The sequence below is a fragment of the Rhineura floridana genome, chromosome 9 (assembly GCF_030035675.1).
Source record: "Rhineura floridana isolate rRhiFlo1 chromosome 9, rRhiFlo1.hap2, whole genome shotgun sequence".
Classification (NCBI taxonomy): Eukaryota; Metazoa; Chordata; class Lepidosauria; order Squamata; family Rhineuridae; genus Rhineura; species Rhineura floridana.
The window spans coordinates 127,663,989-127,687,458 of record NC_084488.1 but is presented as its reverse complement, the minus strand read 5'-3'; the positions used below and the strand labels follow the sequence as shown (position 1 = coordinate 127,687,458).

General features: G+C 43.8%; 1 protein-coding gene across 1 annotated transcript in view; it reads left to right on the top strand.

Annotated features, from left to right (window-relative positions):
• Positions 1–7,395: 7,395 nt before the first annotated feature.
• Positions 7,396–23,470, top strand: part of M1AP (meiosis 1 associated protein) — a 55,905-nt gene continuing 39,830 nt past the window's right edge. The window contains exon 1 of the mRNA XM_061582972.1: positions 7,396–7,662. Within this exon, the coding sequence (XP_061438956.1) occupies positions 7,396–7,662 (267 nt within the window). The remainder of the gene's footprint in view (positions 7,663–23,470) is intronic.

Sequence of the window (23,470 nt, the reverse complement as noted above, 5' to 3'; positions counted from 1 at the left end):
GCTGTATGGGCAAGATTAATTAACTGGCCCCCTCAGGTATGAGCTGACCAGTAGATCTGGCACACGATAGTTTGATAGCTTCTAGGCGTTGTTTCCATAAGAGTTTCTCATTAAAATGCAAGCCTAATATTTGAATGACTGGACCTGCTCCAGTGGATACCCATCTAGTACCCAACTGGACTTTGGTGCCCTCTTACCAAATACCTTAATCTTGGACCCAGATTTGGCTAACATCCTTTTAAGGCCAATTTTATTCAGGGATAATAGTATCAGATGGTCAGCATACAGCAATATTGATACCTTGCAAATACCAACTGGGGGAGGGAAAAGGAAGGGGAAGCCATTCCAAGAATAAGCTCATTGATATACGAGTTAAATAAAAAGAGCGCCAAAAGGCAACCTTGTTTCATCCCTCAATTGATATGGATAACTCGAGATGAAACGCCATGTAGGCCACTTCACACCTGCAGTGAATTATCTTGATGGAGTAGTTGTATAAGCCAAAGTAATCTTTTAGCAATATTTGTCTTGGCCAATTTGTGCCATAGATGCTCCCTGTCTATTAAATCAAAAGCTGAAGAAAAGTTACAAAGGCTGCAAAAATAAACTTACTGGTCTCTTTATGGTTTTGTAAATTAAATTATGCAATACGTAAGTCTGGTCAATTGTGTTCCTACCTTTCCTGAAACCCACTTGTTCGTCAAGAACAATAGATTGATTACAGTACTATCCCATTCAAGCAGCTTCTAGATATGGTGAACAGTTTGGAGGCCGCATCTAGAAAGCTAATAGGTCTATCATCATGAGGGTCTGCTGTGTCATTTTTCTTAAAGATAGACACAACAATGCACCAAACCGAAGGAAGATCACATGTTAAGCTGATATATGTAAATAAATTTTCTGGAATTGGAGAACACCAACTAGCATCTTGCAGGAAGACCTCAGGAGGAATCTTATCTTCCCCTGGGTCCTTACCGGATCAAAGAGTTGAAATCAAATCCTCTATGTCATTGGGAGAGACAGGTAGCCAGTCCGGGAGGTTGGAAGGTTTTCCATTCATAGCTGGATGTATATTTATATTGCTTCCAAAAATGCCACTGAAGTGGGAAACTCATGTTTCGATGCAATTGAGGAAGCAATCTCAGGAAAGTTGTGGGAGAGCCCTCCCTGGATTAAATTCCAAAATTTGGGCTTATTCCCCTCAATGAGGACAAGACCCAGAGACTTCCAGTTAACAAAAAAAGTGCCCTTTTTTTCCTCCTGAGCATTGTTTTATATTCTCTCCGCTGTTGCAGAAAAAGAGTAGCTTAATCAGTGCCAGTAGTCTTCATCTGCCTTGTTAATTTGTGCAACTCCTTTTTCTTGAGCTTACTTTCCCTATCAAACCAAGACCGGGAAATTATGGGGATTTTGTCTGATACGGAAGTAGTCAAAAGAGGTCTAAGTGCATCAATTATATCCTGATATATCTCACAGATATTCCAGGGCTTTTCAATTGCAAGTTGTCATCACTCTTGAAGCTTATCCTTTTCTAGCAGCTGGCTTATATTGCAATCAATTTCTAGTAGATGATAGATAATTATATCTGTCAACACCCCAGATTGTATTTGCTGTAGATTAAGAGTCAGCCTAATCGGAAGATGGTCGTTTTGGGGTGTACCAATTGTCAGACATTTCACATAAGCCACAACAGAAGATTCTAGTGCAGTGTATAACTGACTCCCTTGTCAGTTATAGATGTATATCCCTTCACGCAGTCTAGATAGGTACCATTAAAACACACCAACTGAAATTTAAAAATTAAAGAAAAAAGAGCCTGGCCATACTTATTAATTATCTTATCCTGTGAGATTTGTGGAAAGCTCACTGATTCTCCCAAATCAAAGCCAAGAGCTTTTTCCAACGAAGAGTAATCATTTCCTATCCTATCATTAATAATGCCACAAATTAGAAAGAGATGATTAGGATAGTCTGTGAAAAGGCTAACAAGCAGGTAATCAAGTTTGCTCCAGACCTCTGCTGCAGGAGGGCAGAGAGTCTGGGGGAGGGGAGACAGACATTAATACAAGTGGGGGGCTGGCTTGCATCCTTGAATGATTAAGACCTGGCAAAAATTTAAGAGGCTGCCCTAGCTACCTCTATTCCATGCATCTCTAGGGTGAAGGAGATCAAGATAGCCAGGCTTCCACTGCCACGACCTAGAAGGGTAGTTTTCAGGGCAATATGTTCCCAGATCCTGAATCCTTGTAGATTTTAAGAAGTTTTTCTCCAAAGCCAGGTATCTTATAGGCAGACGATATTGAAGGTCTGAAGATAATGGACGAAATCCAAGTCCACCAATTTATTCCTCATCCTGCAATATTCCAGGATAGGACATTTATAGGATTACTTTGTCATGGTGGCCTGGTAGATGTATTACAGTATTAAGGAGAGACCTTTTTTGTCACGCCAGAGTAGATGGTGGCATTTTTTCATCAAGGTTCTGTAGACCAATGACCTCCTTCACACTTTGCAATGTTTGACCTGCATTCATGTGTTCATCTGAGAACACAGGCCATCCATCTTGTCTAACAATATGACCTTGCTGCTTATTTGATTTGATTTTTGGGGGATATGCCTCTCTCCTGCCCCCATGTCTCCCTCCAAACAGTCAGTTTGCTGCCTCGCTGTTCTGTTACCTCAGGCTGAATGAAGGACTCTTTGGTTTCCTTTCTCATCACTACAAGGTAGCTGTGCAACTTGTCTTAGCATCAATTCATTTAATTGGTTGCCCTCTTTAGGTTGCAGTGTTGGCCCTAAAGGTGCCATGTTCTTAGCTAAAGCCAGCTCCAGTGCAAGGTTCACAGAGGATAAATCCTCGTTTAGATCATAAATGTTATTTTTAAAGTCCAGAGACCAATCTTGGATAGTATTCGGGAAGTTCGGGGAATGTAAGATCTCATCTCCACATCCTTCTGCCCTGGTTGTAAAGAACTGTGTAATTTTCATTTGGCTTTTCCATTTATTTAAAGGGATATTCCCAGCAGATGGGGTAATATCTAGGTCCCTCTAGCCCAGCCTTTCTCAACCTCCAGATGATGTTGGACCACAACTCCCATCTTTCCTGACCATTGGCAATGCTGGCTGAGGCTGATGGGAGTTGTGGTCCAACAACATCTGGAGGCACACTGGTTGGGAAAGGCTGGGCTAGCCCTTTCTAGTAACGACCATTTTGTTGCAGAGCTCACAAAAGTTTCCAGGGGTTTACAGTGTTAATAGGGATAGTTGTCAATCGCCAATTAGTAATTAGTAAGAATACCCGAGGCCCTGGCAAAAATTTAAATCTTAAGTTTGCTCAGTGGATTTTATTTGTGCTGTCCAATTTGCTTATAGCTGTTGTGGCTGCCTGAGTTCTTATCTTCCCTTCTGCTGTTCAGTCCTCTGAGTTTGCAAGACAGTTCCTCTAACTAATTGTGTCCCATATCTTAGTAGAGTGTGGCAAAGTAGAAAAAGAGTTGCTGCAGTGAGTTCTTCTTAGACTAGAAACCAAATAAGCTACAGTAAATTGTAATCATAGAATCATAGAATAGTAGAGTTGGAAGGGGCCTATAAGGCCATCAAGTCCAACCCCCTGCTCAATGCAGGAATCCAAATTAAAGCATTCCCGACAGATGGCTGTCCAGCCGCCTCTTGAATGCCTCCAGTGTTGGAGAGCCCACTACCTCTCTAGTAATTGGTTCCATTGTCGTACCACTCTAACCGTTCGGAGGTTTTTCCTGATGTCCAGTCGAAATCTGGCTTTCTGCAACTTGAGCCCATTATTCCATGTCCTGCACTCTGGGACGATCGAAAAGAGATCCCGGCCCTCCTCTGTGTGGCAACCTTTCATGTACTTGAAGAGTGCTATCATATCTCCCCTCAGTCTTCTCCAGGCTAAACATGCCCAGTTCTTTCAGTCTCTCCTCATAGGGCTTGGTTTCCAGTGCCCTGGTCATCCTTGTTGCCCTCCTCTGAGCCTGTTCCAGTTTGTCTGCATCCTTCTTGAAGTGCAGGGAGGAGAAAATGGCACCATGAGTAGTAGGAGCATTTGCTGAGAGCTCTGCAATTTAAGCTGAGAATGAGCTGAGGTTAGCGAGGGATGCTAACCAGTGCTGAATAAAATGTAAATGTACTGCCTTCAAGTTGATTCCGACTTATGGCGACCCTCTGAATAGGGTTTTCATGAGGCTGAGAGCAGAGCTTGGAAAAGTTACTTTTTTGAACTACAGCTGCCATCAGCCCAATCCAGTGGCCATGCTGGCTGGGGCTGATGGGAGTTGTAGTTTAAGAAAAGTAACTTTCCAAGCTCTGGCTGAGAGGCAGTGACTGGCCCAAGGTCACCCAGTGAGCTTCATGGCTATATGGGGATTCAAACCCTGGGCTTCCAGATCACAGTCCAACACCTTTACCAGCTAATACTTCCCCCTGCTGGGGAGGAGGAAGGAGTGTCTCAAGGATTCCACCATCAGGTTCCAGAGCAGCTCAGTTCACCCGTTGCTGAACTGGAGTAGGAGATCTTATTGTCTCCTGTGACCTAATTTGCCAGTTTTCCTTAGCTTTCTGGCTGGAATAAAGGCTAGATTAATGAAAGGGCAAGTTCCAAGCCACTGGGCTGTTTAGAGGCAGAGAAAGAGTGGTCTACACAGGCACCCTGTTCCTCCTTGTCACACAGGCAAGAGATGAAGCCCCATCTCAGCTGCCAACCTTCTGCTGTAATGAAGGCACTGATAACGAGCCTAATGCAAGAGTCCATGCCAAGAAGTCCACTCTCCTCCTCCTCCTCTGCTTTCTCCGCCAGCCAAGCTGCTCAGGGCAATCCTTTTGGGCGGATTTACTCTCTCTCTCTCTCTCTCTCTCTCTCTGTGCTACGTTACCTACGGCTGTAGCAGTCCCCCTTCTCTAAGCACTGGGGACAGGATCATGCCCCTTCTCTTCCAGTTTCATCAGCCCTGAACAACATGATGCCCTCCACATTTCTGTGTTCACATTTTGTGTCTCATGACCCCCCACCCCAGTTCCACCTGCCTGTACATGTATTGAAGGAAATCAACACTTTGGCCACTTGTAGCATTAATATTCATAAAAGAGCTGTGGATTTTCTGAAATGTGTCCTGTGTGGGGATACCTTTGATACCTCAGTTGGACCAAACCAGGGCAGCAGGTTCTTAACAGGGACAGGGACTATAATCATGTTATGCCATCTGCACTGGCTCCAGTCTATTTCTGGGCCAAATTAAAAGTGCTGATATTAACCTTTGAAGCCCTAAATGGATCGGGGCCAGGAAACCTGAAGGATCACCTCCTCCCACGTCAATACTTACGCAGATTATGAGGTTGTCATCCGAGGCACTTCTCTGGATGCCCCCTCGACATATTATTTGATTTGTATCCCACCCTTCCTGCCAGCAGGAGCCCATAGAATCATAGAGTTGGAAGGGGCCTATAAGGTCATCAAGTCCAACCCCTGCTCAGTGCAGAAATCCAAATTAAATCAGCCCCAGCAGATGGCTGCCCACCTGCCTCTTGAATGCCTCCAGTGTTGGGGAGCCCACCAACTTCCTAATAGAGGATAAAGCTACGGGTGGCTACTAGTCACAGTGGCTATGTTGTACCTACTTTCACTGTTGGGGTGGTGTGCCTCTGAGTACCGGGTGCTGGAGCTGTTGTGCTCAGGCCCTGCTTGTGGGTCTCTCCCCTTGCAGCTTCTAGTTGGCCATGGTGAGAACAGGAGACTGGACCAGAAGAGGGCCTCCCTTTGGCCTGATCCAGCCGGAGGACTCTTCTTAATGTCCAGGCTAACAGTGGTGGACAGCAGGAAGCTGGCCTGGGGGCCCAATCCTCTGTCCCTACCAGCAGCTTATCTGCTGTTAGGCTGTGTGCACACTAGTTGCCTACAGCAAAGTGTTTCCATTGGCCACACCTGAAGGTCAACGGGTTGATCTGCCAATCAGGTGCAAAATCTATTTGAGCTGATTTTTTTACATAATATGCACTCCAGTGGCCCTCACCAGGTTTTACAGTAAAAAGGGGTGGGGTTTGACTAGTGTTGTGTGCCCGTTTTCAGAAAACAGAGGTGGGAAAGCACGGGAAGCAGCAGAACAGTAAGTGCATCTCCTCCCTTAGAGTGGGCACAGGAAGAGGGCCTGGGAGCTCAATGGGGGGGGCAGGCATGCTTGCTCTGGAGAGCATTGGGTCATTGTAAAGACATTGATCTGAACGCTGGTAGTTGCCTCTCTGGGTCAGATTACTGGTCCAGTCTTGGGTGCAAAGAGAGGTGGCCTTTCCCAGACAGCCTGTGTTTGCTACTGAAGTCCTTTCAGCTGGAGAGGCCAAGGACTGACACTGGGACCTCCTGCAGCAATGCCTGAGTCCTGGCCAAGGCCCCTCACAAGCCTAACAATGTTGAAAGCAAGAGCCTGCCTATGCCATCAGCTTATGGGATCCATTACCTTGGGACAGCAGCCCCTGAACTCATTCCCACCTCTGATTTGTTTAACCTTCAAGGGGTGAATCAGAGGCTGGAATGGTTCGGAGCTCAATAAGGATGATCAGGGGACTGGAAACAAAGCCCTATGAGGAGAGGTTGAAAAACTGGGCATGTTTAGCCTTGAGAAGACCAAGGAGTGATGTGATGGCACTGTTCAAGTACTTGAAAGGTTGCCACACAGAGGAGGGCCAGGATCTCTTCTCAAGTGTCCAGAGTGCAGGACATGGAATAATGGGCTCAAGTTGCAGGAAGCCCGATTTCGACTGGACATCAAGAAAGACTTCCTGACTGTTAGAGCCATACGACAATGGAACCAATTACCTAGAGAGGTAGTGGGTTCTCCGACACTGGAGGCATTCAAGAGGCAGCTGGACAGCCATCTGTTGGGAATGCTTTGATTTGGATTCCTGCATTGAGCAGGGGGTTGGACTCGATGGCCTTACAGGCCCCTCCCAATCTACTATTCTATGCACTGAAAGAGCCTCAGCACCACTCCCCCTCTATCCCCACCCCTTGGGCCTCTGAGGCACAGGCAATCATGACAAAAACAGCAAGGCGATGATGTTGACTGTTTGGAATTCACTCTTCCAAGCACAGACACTGTGCTCTGGAAATGCCCCACCAGAGATGTTGGCAATGGAGTGTATGTGTGTGAATATTTACCCTTCATTGTTTGCCTTAGCCCCCTGGGACGGCTGTGGATATCCTTTCTGCCATAGTACATATGAAGCTCACTCTCCCCCCCTTTTTTTTTAGTTTGCGATTTCCCTAATAGTCTCCCCCCTCCAATCTCTCGTCACAAGTCACAGGTGGGCAGTGGTGCTGATGTGGAAGAAACACATTCATTCCAGCTGCTCTCCACTTCCCTCTTCAGTTTCAGGTGGACCACCATGAACTCTGGAAGACGGGGAGGAGGTGTTGCTGGCAAAGGCCTTGCTGCTGCTCCTGCTGCTGCTCCCCCTGCTGGCTCCTGGCAGCCCCCACGCATTCTTGTGGTAGACATTCATCCCCCTCACTGGGCCCATACCTGCCACAAGCTCTGTGAAGCCCTGGAAAATGTCTTCTGTCTAGCCTGCAGCTTGACGGGTCCACCCCGCATCCCTCTGCTCAGCCTCTATGCGGTCCAGAGCCAGCAGGAGTGCCTGCTGCCCCTTGTGGTGAGTACTGCTGTTCCCCAAGAGGGAGGGAGGGAGGGTCTCTCTGGCTGTCCGTCAAAGTCAGGCGGAGCCCATGCAGAACTGGCCTCTTCTTCCTTGACTTGTCTTCACTGCACACAGCAACAGTTTTCAAAGTGCTTTAAACACCCACATGCAAGGAGACCTGTTTTATGGTTTTTTGTTTCTATTCTTTGATGTTATGTGCCTTCAAGTCAACTACGACTTATGGTGACCCCATGAATCAGCGACCTCTGAGAACATCTGTCATGAACCACCCTGTTCAGATCTTGTCAGTTCAGGTCTGTGGCTTCCTTTATGGAATCAATCCATCTCTTGTTTGGCCTTCCTCTTTTTCAACTCCCTTCTGTTTTTGCCAGCATTATTGTCTTTTCTAGTGAATCACGTCTTATCATGATGTGTCCAAAGTATGATAACCTCAGTTTCATCATTTTACCCTCTAATGATAGTTCTGGTTTAATTTGTTCTAACACCCAATTATTTGTCTTTTCTGCAGTCCGTGGTATCCGCAAAGCTCTCCTCCAACACCACATTTCAAATGAGTTTATTTTTCTCTTATCTGCTTTTTTCACTGTCCAACTTTTATATCCAAACATAGAGATGGGGAATACCATGGTCTGAATGATCCTGACTTTGGTGTTCAGTGATACATCTTTGCATTTGAGAATCTTTTCTAGTTCTCTCATAGCTGCCCTCCTCAGTCCTAGCCTTCTTCTGATTTCTTTTTTTTTTACAATAATTTTTATTCAAATTTTCATAAAACATACAAAACAAAATCGTAAAACATTCAAAGACAAAAAACAAAACAAAACAAAAATGATTAAACAAAAAAATAAAATGTTGACTTCCCATTTGTCGCAGATCAAATCAGTTATAGGTCTACAATATATAACAATCCTGTCTCTTAAATTATATTATAAAATCACTTTCCTCCAGTAGTTATCTTAATTAATCATCAAATCTCATAAACATTACTTTATTCTTTCCACAAAAAGTCAAAGAGAGGTTTCAATTCTTTAAGAAATATATCTATCAATTTTTCTCCAAATAAACATATCGATTAATCCATCTCATCAAAATCTGTTAAGTCCAATAATTTCAATAGCCATTATTCCATTATCCATATTAATTCCATCTTCCATCTTCAATAGTCCTGTTAGGTCCAGTAATTTCAGTGTCCAATCTTCCATTATCAGTATTCCATAATAATCTTGCTGTCATAGCCATAGTCATATAATAAGAGTCTGATGGGAATTTCCTCTATCCCAAATATTTTCTTGCCATCAATTCTGAATAAGTTGCTGAAATATTGTTGTAAAGTCATATCTGTGTTCTTCTTTTTTACAAAATGCACTGGCTCATCTCTTGAGAGTTTTTCCATTGTCACATGGCTGCTGTTAATTCCATAGATTTTCTCTATATCAAGCTCCATCATGTCATTCCAGTCCAGAAGATTATCCAAGCCATTGATAACTTTATCTCTAATATCTTCATTAATTTCTTAAGAGATAATGTTAAATTCCAAACAGTAGATTTTATTTCTAATATCCATAAACTCCAGATCTTTTTCCAATTCCACATTTGTTCCAATCTCCAAGGCTTGTATCTTCCCTTTATTTTTTCTTTTCTCATCTCTGATCTCATTCTCCTCTCTCACAGGATCCCCTATTTCTTTAAGCTCCTGCGTCATTTTGCTCAGTTCAATTTTCAGCTCCTTACTGCCCTGTCGCAGGGTTTGTTTCGTTATCTCAATCTCATCCATTATTTTCTGAAACATAATTACTTCCAGATTCTCAGCCATTTTCTTGATTGCCATTTTTAAAACCACGAAAACAAAACAAAACAAAAATAAAGAAGAACCACTTCTTATTTCAGCAACAATTGGGTTAATATTCCAGGCTTGATGACATCACAGTATAAACAGAGCAGCCTGCCTTATCTCTCTATGTTCAAGAATACAAAACAAATTTAGTTCCCAGCATCAAAACAGTTAGTGGCGTCGTGAAGAAGCATATTCGTCAAAATAAAATAGACCAAAAAGAGAATAGTCCCAGACAATATAATGTTCCTCGGAATAGAAATCCCTCTTCTGTTTATATCTTTAGAATGCACTTCCAGGACAGCTTTTTGCAATAGAAACAGAGATAAGCTGTTAATTTCGTGAATAACAGAGAAGAGTTATAGCTCACCCAGAAGTTCTTTAAAGCTGATTCATTTGACAAATCTCTTTTTGCTGCAACAATTTAAACCAAGTAAAAAAAATAATAGAAAGAAGGGTGCTTGCCTGTTAGTCCGTTTTCTCTTTGAAGAAAAGATAAACGTATCGCATTAATCAGATAGAGCTTGTTCGGAAGTCCGTCCGGCATTGCTGGCTGGACCTTTTCTCATAAATTAATGAAATCCAGTCCTCCCAACAAAAACAGGCTTTTGAGGTTGATCTCTACGTTTCTCCCTGCCCGGGATAAATTTCATCAGTCAAAAAAAAAATATCTGAATAAGCTTCTTTTGAGGCAGGAGCCCGTCTCAAAAGCAGGCACAAGCGAAGTCACCCTTCCCGGAAGTCGCCTTCTTCTGATTTCTTGACTATTGTCTCCATTTTGGTTAATGACTTTGCCAAGGTATTGATAATCCTTGACAAGTTCAATGTCCTAATGGTCAACTTTAAAGTTACATAAATCTTCTGTTGTCATTACTTTAGTCTTTTTGACATTCAGCTGTAGTCCCACTTTTGTGCTTTCCTCTTTAACTTTCATCAACATTCGTTTTAAGTTATTACTGGTTTCTGCTGGTAGTAGGGTATCGTCTGCATATCTTAAATTGATATTTCTCTCTCCAATTCTCACACCTCCTTCATCTTGGTCCAATCCCGTTTTCCGTATGATATGTTCTGCGTAGAGATTAAATAAATAGGGTGATAAAATACACCCCTGTCTCACACCCTTTCCTATGGGGAACCAATCGGTTTCTCCATATTCTGTCATTATAGTAGCCTCTTGTCCAGAGTATAGGTTGGGCATCAGGACAATCAGATGCTGTGGCACCCCCATTTCTTTTAAAGCATTCCATAGTTTTCCATGATCTACATAGTCAAAGACTTTGCTGTAATCTATAAAGCACAGGATGATTTTCTTCTGAAATTCCTTGCTCCGTTCCATGTATGTATAACTTTATTGCTTAGCCATAGGCCATCGCACAACAGATAACACATGCAGCATTTCAGTACACAAGTTACAGTTAAAATTAAATTAAAATTCATTCGTTGGATACATACCAACTAAAACCTGAAAGTCACAACAGACTATTGTGCTTCCCAGCTAAAGGCCCACTATTAAATGATTAAAACCCTGTTAACACTTACAGACTGTTACCATAGGGCATCCCCCTGACAGTTTATCGCATGATCGGAGATGTATTTCGCATGTAGCTTTTGGGCTGCGAGTGCAAAAAGGGCAACCCTATATGTTATGAAAATGTCTAAATCAGACATAAGATAAGAGATGGATTGGAGAATCTGGTCCTGGCACAAATGGGCCAACAAACAATTCAAGTATTTAGCTCGGGGACAGGAGTATAAAGGGCAGAACAGTAGATAATGAGGCAGATCTTCAACCTCTGAGACACCACATATGCAAAGACGGTGGGACCAAGGGGTCTGTGTGTAACGACCATCCAGCACAGCGTTCGGCATAGTTTGGAAACAAAGCGCTGTAAATGGTTGCCTAAGTTTTAGATTTAAAGGCTGGGTCAGGTATGCAGCTCTATGATGGTCACCTTTATAGAGCTTATACCATTTGGAGAATTTAGAAACATTAATGACCTGCCTGTCTAACATGGCACTGTGCTGATAAATTTCACCTCTAAACTTTAATCTGGTGTTTATGGTAAACGGTACCTGTCTCTGGATGTGATATAGATGATAAAGACTATCGACTCTTGAGGCCCAGTATTTAACTTTTGGTTCTTGCTCAAGGCACAATTTGAGTAGTGACTTGGCTGGGGCTACTTTGGAGATGTTCCAATAATTAATGAAAGCGTAGTGGACACGAGCTCCAACTGAGGGCAGACCGGTCTCTGCTCGAAGCAGGGCGGCTGGGGTACCATGAGGTAAAAACAGTAACCTTTTCAGGAAACTATTTTGAAGAGACTCGAGCCTTTTTAGCTGGTTTTCTTCCCACCCCCAGACTGCTGCACCATATAAGATCTGCGGAAGAACCTTAGTCTGAAAAATTTTTAAGGCAAGGGCAATTAAATTGCCATCTACTGTGCGATAAAATTTTAGTATGGCTCCAATTGTTTTTAATGCAGAAGTTATAGTCATATCCACATGTTTTTTCCATGAAAGATTTTCGGAGTATACTCCCAGGTATTTAAATTCACGGCATTGTTCAATTTGATGTCCTTCAATTCTCCATGTGAAATTAGTGTGCCTTTTGCCAAACACCATCACCTTTGTTTTCTCGTAATTGATCGTCAACTTTTCTTTAGCACAGTAATCGCTAAGTTTCAACAGTAGCCTCCTTAGACCATTGCGAGTGATAGATAATAGTATCATATCATCCGCGTATAGTAAAATGGATATTTTCCTAGTTCCAATTGAAGGTGGAAAAAACTCCAGCCCAGATAGATAAGGGACTATGTCATTTATATAGAGGTTAAAGAGTATTGGGGCCAAAAGGCACCCCTGCTTTACCCCTTTATTTATAACAATGGAATCAGTTAGGGAACCAGATATCCCCACTCTTACTCGTGCCGAGGTATTTGTGTGCAGTTCTCTAATCAGGAACAATAGACTTTGTCAATGTTGGTATTTGCCAACTTAGTCCACATTAAGTTCCTGTCGATGGAGTCAAATGCAGCTGCCAGGTCGACAAAGGCAGCATATAAATGCTTGGTGGGACCTGCCATACACTGTTTGGCTAAAAAAAGGAGGGTCAGGCAGTGATCAATAGTGCCTATTCCTTTCCTAAATCCAGCCTGTTCGGGGTGAATAACCTGGTTAGAGGATTCCCAGTCCTCTACTTTTAACTGAAGATATTTACTATAGAGCTTAGAGCCAATATCCAGGAGGCTAATGGGGCGATAATTATTTGGATCCTGCTTATCACCCTTTTTATAAATAGGGAAGACTATGCTCTGCTTCCAACCCTCGGGGAAGATGCCCGAGCTATTGATTTGATTAAACAACTTTGCCAAAATAGGGGCCCACCAGTCAGGAACGGTTTTATAAATTTCTGGAGGCAGCATATCTTCTCCTGGAGCTTTGCCTGATCTAAGGGCTGATATGAGGGATTTAATTTGTAATGCAGTAATCGGTGACCATTGAGGCATGCTTGTTTTCTCAATGGGAGGAGGATTATTAGTGGGGGAGGTCATGTATAGCTTACTGAAATGGGAATGCCAGGCAATTGAAGGTATTTGTCCAATAATTAAAGGTCTGGGAGTACCCATGCCCTTAGAGACAAGGTTCCAAAATTGGCTCTCATTCCTCGCCACTACGGCTAGATTATTTTATTTATTTATTTATTTAATTACATTTTTAAACCGCCCTATAGCAACAAGCTCTCAGGGCGGTGTACAAAAGATAAAAACAGGTTAAAACACAAATAAACATGAAAACAATACAGTATAAAAATATATAAACAAAATTAAGACAAAGACAAATTAAAGTAGAATTTAAAATGCCTGGGCAAAGAGGTAGGTCTTTACCTGGCACCGAAAAGATAACAAAGAAGGCGCCAGGCGTATCTCGTCAGGGAGGGCGTTCCATAACTCGGGGGCCACCACCGAGAAGGCCCTAGCTCTAGTTATTACTCTCCGGGCCTCCATATGCGTTGGAACCCGGAGAAGGGCCTTCGACGTCAGGCGCAGTGAACGGGCTGGTACATAGCGGGAGAGGCGTTCCACCAGGTATTGCGGTCCAATGCCGTTAAGGGCTTTATAGGTAAGAACTAACACTTTGAATCTGGCCCGGAAACATATTGGTAGCCAGTGCAGCTGGGCCAGGACAGGAGTTATATGATCATATTTTTTTAGTCCCGGTAAGAACTCTGGCCGCAGCATTCTGCACTAGCTGAAGTTTCAGAACCGTCTTCAGAGGTAACCCTACGTAGAGTGCATTACAGTAGTCCAATCTAGAGGTTACCAGAGCATGGATAACTGTGGCAAGGTTCTCCCTGTCCAGATAGGGTCGTAGTTGGGCTACCAGCCGAAGCTGGTAGAACGCATTCCATGCCACCGAGGCTACCTGAGCCTCCAGTGACAGGAGCGGATCTAATAAGACCCCCAAACTACGGACTTGCTCCTTTAGGGGGAGTGTAACCCCATCTGGGGCAGGTCGGACATCAGCCATCTGGGCAGAGAGCTCCCCCACCAACAGCATCTCAGTCTTGTCAGGATTGAGTCTCAGTTTATTAGCTCTCATCCAGTCCATTATCGCGGCCAGGCAGTGGTTTAGTACATCAACAGCCTCACCTGAAGAAGATGAAAAGGAGAAGTAGAGCTGCGTATCATCAGCATATTGCTGGAAACGCACTCCAAATCTCCTTATGACCTCACCCAGCGGCTTCATATAGATATTAAAAAGCATGGGGGACAGAACAGAACCCTGCGGGACCCCATATTGGAGTACCCAGGGATTCGAGTAATGCTCTCCAAGCACCAACTTCTGGAGACGATTCTCGAGGTAGGAGCACAGCCACTGCCAAGCAGTGCCTCCAACTCCCAAGTCCGCAAGTCGCCCCAGAAGGATACCATGGTCGATGGTATCAAAAGCCGCTGAGAGATCTAGGAGAACCAACAGAGTTACACTCCCTCTGTCTTTCTCCCGACAGAGGTCATCATACAGGGCGACCAAGGCTGTTTCTGTACCAAATCCCGGCCGAAAGCCCGATTGAAATGGATCCAGATAATCAGTTTCATCCAGGAGACCCTGGAGCTGGCGAGCGACCACACGCTCTAAAACCTTGCCCAGGAATGGAACATTTGCTACCGGTCTATAGTTGTCAAGGTTTTCAGGGTCCAAGGAGGGTTTTTTTAGGAGCGGTTTCACCACCGCCTGTTTCAGACAGAGTGGTACCACTCCCTCTCGTAAAGAGGCATTGATCACCTCCTTGGCCCATCCGGCTGTTCCATTCCTGCTAGCTTTTATTAGCCACGAGGGGCAAGGATCCAGAGCAGACGTGGTCGCCCGCACCTGTCCAAGCACCTTGTCCACATCCTCGAGCTGTACCAACTGAAATTCATCCAATAAAACAGGACAAGACTGTGCTCTGGACACCTCATTAGGATCAACTGCTACAATATTGGAGTCAAGGTCCCGGCGGATGTTCGTGATGTTATCTTGGAAGTGTCTCGCAAACTCATTACAGCGAGCTGTTGATGATATTATTGCGTTCTGAGGACCAGAATGTAAGAGTCCCCGAACAACTTTATAAAGCTCCGCTGGGCGGTTGGAAGATGACTGAATGGAGGCAGCAAAGTACTGCTTCTTTGCTGCCCTCACCGCCTTCACATAGAGCTTGGTGGAGACCTTCACAAGTGCAAGGTTACAGCCGTCGGGAGTTCGTCTCCATTTGCACTCAAGCCGTCTCCTTTCTTGCTTCATCACTCTTAGCTCCGGGGTAAACCACGGAGCCCGTTGAGCTCTGCAAAGGAGAGGGCGCATTGGGGCAATCGTGTCAGCTGCCCGGGTCATTTCCGTATTCCACAGATTTCCACAGATTGACCAGGGTTTCGACAGGAGCGTCAGTTTTATCAGCCGGAAAACTCCCCAGAGCCTTCTGAAAACCCTCAGGATTCATTAGTCTCCTGGGATGGACCATCTTAATTGGTCCTCCACCCTTGCAGAGGGAAGAAAACATTGTGAGTCTAAACCTCAATAGGCGGTGATCTGATCTAGCTGTTGCCATTGGAGTCTAGCGTATAATTCTTTTTTTTGTTTCAAAAGTAACTTATATGAAGACCTCAAATGGACTAGGTAATCATGCGAGTAAGTTACAGTGTATCTAATGGCCGAACGTGAATAGTTCATCAGCACTCTCCTGGCTATCTGTCAGGATGCAGGATTGGGACCCTAGCACTTCAGAGGATGAGCAGGAGATCACTTTCTCAGAGCTGGGTGAAGAGGGGGAGGGAGAACTCTCAGAGATAGTGTTGCCCAGTGACCGCAGAGGCCTTGAAACTCCAGCAGACAAAGTTACAGACACTACTCGTGGTAACGAGAGAGGAAGTTCTAAGCTTAATGGACAATATAAAAACTGACAAATCATCGGGCCCGGATGGCATCCACCCGAGAGTTCTCAAAGAACTCAAATGTGAAATTGCTGATCTGCTAACTAAAATATGTAACTTGTCCCTTGGGTCCTCCTCCGTGCCTGAGGACTGGAAAGTGGCAAATGTAACGCCAATCTTCAAAAAGGGATCCAGAGGGGATCCTGGAAATTACAGGCCAGTTAGCTTAACTTCTGTCCCTGGAAAACTGGTAGAAAGTATTATTAAAGCTAAATTAACGAAGCACATAGAAGAACAAGCCTTGCTGAAGCAGAGCCAGCATGGCTTCTGCAAGGGAAAGTCCTGTCTCAGTAACCTATTAGAATTCTTTGAGAGTGTCAACAAGCATATAGATAGAGGTGATCCAGTGGACATAGTGTACTTAGACTTTCAAAAAGCGTTTGACAAGGTACCTCACCAAAGGCTTCTGAGGAAGCTTAGCAGTCATGGAATAAGAGGAGAAGTCCTCTTGTGGATAAGGAATTGGTTAAGAAGCAGAAAGCAGAGAGTAGGAATAAACGGACAGTTCTCCCAATGGAGGGCTGTAGAAAGTGGAGTCCCTCAAGGATCGGTATTGGGACCTGTACTTTTCAACTTGTTCATTAATGACCTAGAATTAGGAGTGAGCAGTGAAGTGGCCAAGTTTGCTGATGACACTAAATTGTTCAGGGTTGTTAAAACAAAAAGGGATTGTGAAGAGCTCCAAAAAGACCTCTCCAAACTGAGTGAATGGGCAGAAAAATGGCAAATGCAATTCAATATAAACAAGTGTAAAATTATGCATATTGGAGCAAAAAATCTTAATTTCACATATACGCTCATGGGGTCTGAACTGGCGGTGACCGACCAGGAGAGAGACCTCGGGGTTGTAGTGGACAGCACGATGAAAATGTCGACCCAGTGTGCGGCAGCTGTGAAAAAGGCAAATTCCATGCTAGCGATAATTAGGAAAGGTATTGAAAATAAAACAGCCGATATCATAATGCCATTGTATAAATCTATGGTGCGGCCGCATTTGGAATACTGTGTACAGTTCTGGTCGCCTCATCTCAAAAAGGATATTCTAGAGTTGGAAAAGGTTCAGAAGAGGGCAACCAGAATGATCAAGGGGATGGAGCGACTCCCTTACGAGGAAAGGTTGCAGCATGTGGGGCTTTTTAGTTTAGAGAAAAGGCGGGTCAGAGGAGACATGATAGAAGTGTATAAAATTATGCATGGCATTGAGAAAGTGGATAGAGAAAAGTTCTTCTCCCTCTCTCATAATACTAGAACTCGTGGACATTCAAAGAAGCTGAATGTTGGAAGATTCAGGACAGACAAAAGGAAGTACTTCTTTACTCAGCGCATAGTTAAACTATGGAATTTGCTCCCACAAGATGCAGTAATGGCCACCAGCTTGGACGGCTTTAAAAGAAGATTAGACAAATTCATGGAGGACAGGGCTATCAATGGCTACTAGCCATGATGGCTGTGCTCTGCCACCCTAGGCAGAGGCAGCATGCTTCTGAAAACCAGTTGCCGGAAGCCTCAGGAGGGGAGAGTGTTCTTGCACTCGGGTCCTGCTTGCGGGCTTCCCCCAGGCACCTGGTTGGCCACTGTGAGAACAGGATGCTGGACTAGATGGGACACTGGCCTGATCCAGCAGGCTCTTCTTATGTTCTTATGTACTCAGGAATTTCCCACGCTTACCCCCCTCACTGAGCCAGAGCCGTTAGACCAAGAAGGAGGGGGGATTCCACTCCCTCCTCAGCCAGGGAAAAGTCAGCCTGATGGGCATGATGCTCACCCCCCCCCTTTCTCCAATCCCAGAAACAGAATCTTCAGAAGAGGAGGGGGAGGCAGAACTTCCACCCTCACCACGAACCCGGAGAAGGGAAAAACGAGTCAGGGGGAGAGAGAGAAGGGGCGGGGAAGAAATTGTCCTAAGGCGGAGTGAGAGAATTTGCGCCAGAAAGCCCCCTTAAAAAGGATAAGGGGGGGCGGGAATTCCTTGTTCTGTCAACTCTCTTGCATGTCGCAGAACACGTGTATTGTGTTGCTTCATGAGGAGACGTAGTCTCTGGATATTACATTAATAAAAACTGAATTGCTTTCATCGACTGGTGTGATTCCTGAGTCCAGCCCTGGACACGACACTATCCTACACTCCTGATCAAACCATCCATTTCCTGGTTGTCTAAAAGACAATATTCGTTTTTTCTGGACCAACATTGGTCTTAAATGTTGCAAAATAGTCTGGTAAACCTGAATGGCATTCGTTTCGGAATTCATAATGTCTTGCCGTAGGGAATGAAGAGTGTTGCTAACAAGTAGTTGTGAAACAGAGGAGTGCAGGTCAATGGACCAGCGAATTCTCTGTTCCGCATGTTGGAACCCCTCCAGATTTAGTAGAGGTTGGGGGGGAGAAGGTATCAAAGCTCTCACGTATAACAAGAGCGGGAAGTGGTCACTTTCCACTCTGTTATCCACTACAAACCTAAGTAAGTCGGGAAACAGGGCCTTAGATACTGACATATAATCTATTATGCTGGCACCCCGATTAGTCAGATACGTAAAAGAGCCATGTGACTCATCTATGTCAGTGCCATGTAAACATTCTAGATGATGCAGTAGCAGAAGTTCTGCCATTCTCCTCCCCTGTTTATTAGACTTTTTGTCCTGAACAACCCTCTCAGTCAGTGGAGTTTGAGGACTAGGCCCCTGGAGTATGATGGTCTCACCCATTGACCATACTGTCCCCATTCTGGCGTTGAAGTCACCACACAGCAGCAATCTACAGTTGGGGAATTGAAAATCTAACTGTGACAAGATTCCTGACAGTCGATCCCAAATACTGTTAAAATCCAAGTTCTTAGCTAAGGTAGGTGGAAAATACACATTAATACAAATAAACGGGCTGAGGCTTTTACCCATAATCCTTAAAATCTGGATATACTGTGAAGAGTTGTTATTCAGCACCTGAATATCAACAGGCAAATCCACCGAAATGAAAATAGTAAGGCCACCACTACCACGGCCTTTTTTGTTAAGTTTTGCCGCAGGACTAGAAAAGGCACGAAAGCCCTGAAGAGATGGTAAATTTGCTTCAACAGCCCAGGTTTCTTGTAAACATATAATCTTGAATTTTTGAAGGTAAGTGACAAAATCCAGGTCGTACTGCTTATTTGCCCAACCCATGATATTCCAAGATAAGATACTTGATTGTCAGGCTGAAGAAATTTCATTGGCGTCTCGAGCATCGCATATACAGCCATTTAGTTTAGTGTGCGATTGAGTGAGGGTTGGGAGGTGTGGGCTTTTCTTTTTAAGATCTATAACTGTTGCACGGTGACTTATGACTGGAGTTGGCAAGTTTTTCCGGGGTTGCGTATTCGTCTCAGCAATGATCTGAATAGATGAGGTTGTCATATCACTACTTGGAGAGGACCTTTCCTGTGATCCTAACTCCGGCTCTTCAAGGTATCTCATCTTGAGCCAGTAGTTAGAATTTGGGAGGTTCCTATTATCAACATATGTAGAGCCTTTGGAAGTTGTCTTAAAGGAACTAGTGGCCTCATCTCCAGGTGGAGCCTTATGTTCTGTCACAGACTGAAGAACAGGAAGCGAGACTTCCGACTCGACAGCGAAAGACCCCTCTTTCTTAAAGGGTGAGGTGGAGGACACTCCGACAAAAGCCCCACAGGCCTCCAAATCTGTTCTCTGGTGATCAGTCACCCGTCTCCCCCCCGAGACTCTCGGGGTCATATGTTCTTGTTCATACATCACCGGATCAGTGCCATGTTGAAACTTCTTTAAATGGATATCTAGAAGGTGGGACTTAAGTTGGTCAAGTCTGCTTAGTATATCCCCTTGTCGAGGCGATAAAATGGTGAAAGACTCTATCAGCAAATTCTCTTCCTTTTCAAACGGTTCATTCTTTGAGTCAGGGGGTTGGGGACGTTCTTGCGTCCCAATGTCCATCCAGCTGTTGTTACTAACTAACTTTCTAGTGTCATTGCCGATGCTTGAGTCAATCGGGTCGAGATCGATTAAGATTCCCTGGCTTCTTTCCCCCTCTTCTAACACACAGTCAGGATGAAAAGGACGTCGAGTGTGTAAAGCCAGTGGAGGGGCCTTGTTTTCAAAAAAATTTAGGATTATTTTTCCCATTTTGGCAAAAGCATCCTTGCAATTATAAATTTGGCTCACAATATTGCAGGCATTAAAGGAGATAACAGCACGGGCTCTTATCCCATTATAGTATAAATACTCCACCTGGTCAATGTCATTTATGGTAAACTGGATTGAAAGAGTTCTCTTCAGAATTTTTAACAGATGTACTTTACGATCACTTTGGAGTAGTCGGCCTCTTGGTTTGGGGAAGCTTGCTAAAACCAACTTACAGCGATTCAATACTAGGTCCCATTTATTGCCCTTAGGGCTTTCCAACTTCTCCTGCCTTAAGTTCACATTCAACAATACATCGAGCCACGGATCTTGGCAAGGTCTATACAAGACCTGCTCTTGCGTGGGGGATGCTAACTGTAGAGGCGGAGTAGTTATAACAGCCCTTTGTGTATTAGAGTCCTCAATCTGGTTTGTGTTAGTTTTCCCCATGGAGCTCTTCGACTGCATTTTTATGTCCTTCTCAGTTTTCTGTGTAGGAGGGTTTCCTACTAACTTAAATAGATTTCTAAAATTCATTTTCTTATTTCGCGCTGGCTTTTGATTTTTCAGGTTTTTACTCTTTTTCACGTTAGTAAGCCCCCCTTTTAATTTCCTGCGTTTCCGAACTCTAGTCACCAGCTTAGTGGAAGTGGTGGTTGTTAGTGAGTTTGATCGGGTTGATGTGGTTGAGCCCCCAGGATGAAGAGTCGGAGTGGCCTTTTGATGTATTTCAACTAGTAGTGTTAATAATTGGTTACATTCAGTTAAAAAGGATTTGACATGCTCTAAATCCATTGCCAGCAGGAACAGCCATCTCATTATTGGCAGCCCTGTCTTTGGGGAGTCTAGTAGTTGCACATCAGGTACTGACTCATTGCCCTGTTCCTTTTTTGAAGAGGCTTCCATGATTATAGAGTTTGCCAACTCAGTAGATTGTGACTGAGGTGAGTTGTCATGGAGAGAGCCTAATGAATGAGTTAAAGGTCTTGCACCTGAATTCTCAGCTAGTGCCAGCTCCATTGTGAGATTTAAAGTAGAATACACCCCTGGTACATCGTGCATATTATTCTTGAGGGTGAGGGACCAGTCAAGGGGGAGGTGAGGGTCTTGAACAAGATCCTCATTAGGCTCCTTATCAGTTACTGGTGAAAAAAAGTGAGTAATTTTTGTTTGACTCCTTTGTTCTTCTACTGAGGTTTCAGTCCTATGAGGTGACTCTTGGCTTTGATTCCTCTTGCTCAAACCTCCTTCCTGTGGCATAATACATTCAAGGGTGAAGGCAGCTCCCAAGGCTTTCCGAGCATTTCTTGTTAGTACCATTATGTTGTTAATCACCTCACCAGCTATCTACTTAACAGTTCACAACTTAAAGGCTGGTCTAGTTAGTGTAATCTCCTAAATTACATAGCAGTTCACTCCTTTGTCCTAGCAGTCAAACGGAAATAACTTTACGTGAGTCTCTTTTTTAATGTAAATTTCTTTGCCCAACATCTTCAAGGCATTTGTCAGTCAGCAATAAAACATTATCCATTGGCTTCCAAAATTGACTCTTAGCCCGCAAAAGTCCTTCACTTTAATTACTAAGTGTTCCCACACTCTTATCAAGTTGTACATAGGCCACTGATGTTACAGCCCACCTCCTAACTTCTTAGGAGATTTAAGAGACACCAATGGCTTCAGCGGAATAAATATTTTTGCTCACCGTACAGAATGAATCACCATGTCTCATTTACAGATATTGTTTCATACGACAGACTCCTCAGTCCAAAACCCCCTGACTGGGCATGAGACAGGAGAAAAGCAGGGAACAATCCTACGCACTCGCAAGGTCAGCCAGACGTTCCATTATCCAGCGTATGTTTGCGATATGATCTCTGGTGCCTGTTCCCTTTCTAAATCCAGCTTGGGCGTCTGGCATTTCTCGCTCCATATATGGTAAGAGCCTTTGTTGTAGAATCTTGAGCATTACTTTACTTGCATGGGATATTAAGGCAATAGTTCGATAATTACTGCATTCCCTGGGTTCCCCTTTCTTTGGAATTGGGATGTATGTTGAACGCTTCCAGTCTGTGGGCCGTTGTTTAGTTTTCCATATTTTGTGACAGATTTTAGTCCAATTTGGACAGATTCAGTCTCAGTAGCTTGTAGCAACTCTATTGGTATGCCATCTGTTCCTGGTGCTTTGTTTCTTCCAAGTATTTTAAGAGCAGCTTTCACCTCACATTCTAGAATTTCTGGTTCTTCATCATACGGTTCCTCCATGAATGAGTCTGTCATCCTAGCATCTCTTTTGTAGAGTTCTTCAGTGTATTGCTTCCATCTTCCTTTTATTTCATCTCGGTCAGTCAGTGTGTTCCCCTGTTGATAATTCAACATCCCTACTCTTGGTTTAAATTTCCCTGTAATATCTCTAATCTTTTGGAATAGGGCTCTTGTTCTTCCCTTTTTGTTGTCCTCTTCTATTTCTCTACAATAACTATTGTAATAGTTCTCTTTGTCCCTACCTACTAGTCGCTCTATTGTTGCATTTAGGGTTCTGACTGTGTTTCTATCTCCTCTTGCTTTTGCTTTCCTTCCCTCTTTAACCATTTTAAGAGTTTCTTCAATCATCCACTGAGGTCATTCTCTCTTTTTAACTGGAGGTATTGTCTTTTTGCATTCTTCCCTGATAATGTCCTTGACTTCACTCCATAGTTTTTCTGATTCTCTGTCGACTAAGTTTAAAGCCTCAAAGCTGTTCCTTATTTGATCTTTATATTCTTCTAGGATGTTCTTTAAATTGTATTTTGGCATTATGATTACTTTGTTGGTCTTCTTTAGCTTTACTCTGATTTTCGATACGATCAGTTGATGATCTGTACCACAGTCTGCTCCTGGTCTTGTTTTCGCAGAATGGAACTTCTCCATCTTCTGCTACCAATTATAGAATCAATTTGATTCCTATATTGACCATTTGGTGATGGCCATGTGTACAGTCATCTTTTCAGTTGCTCATAAAAAGTGTTCGCAAGAGACAAATTATTGGCTTCACAGAATTCAATAAGCCTTTCTCCTGCTTCATTTCTATCTCCTAAGCCCAATTTCCCCACAATTCCTAGATCTCCTCTGTTCCCTACTTTTGCATTCCAGTCCCCCATGATAATCAGAACATCTTGTTTTGGTGCGTGATCAGCTTCTTCCTGTACCTCTGCTTAAAATCTCCGCAGTTCCTCTTCTTCTGCTTTTGCTGTTGGAGCATAGACTTGGATGATGGTTATGTTAATAGGTTTCCCATTTAATCTCATTGATATAACTCGCTCAGACCTTGCGTTGTAGCTCCTAATTTCTTTTGCTACATCACTTCTCATTATTTAAGCAATCCCATTTCTTCTTAATT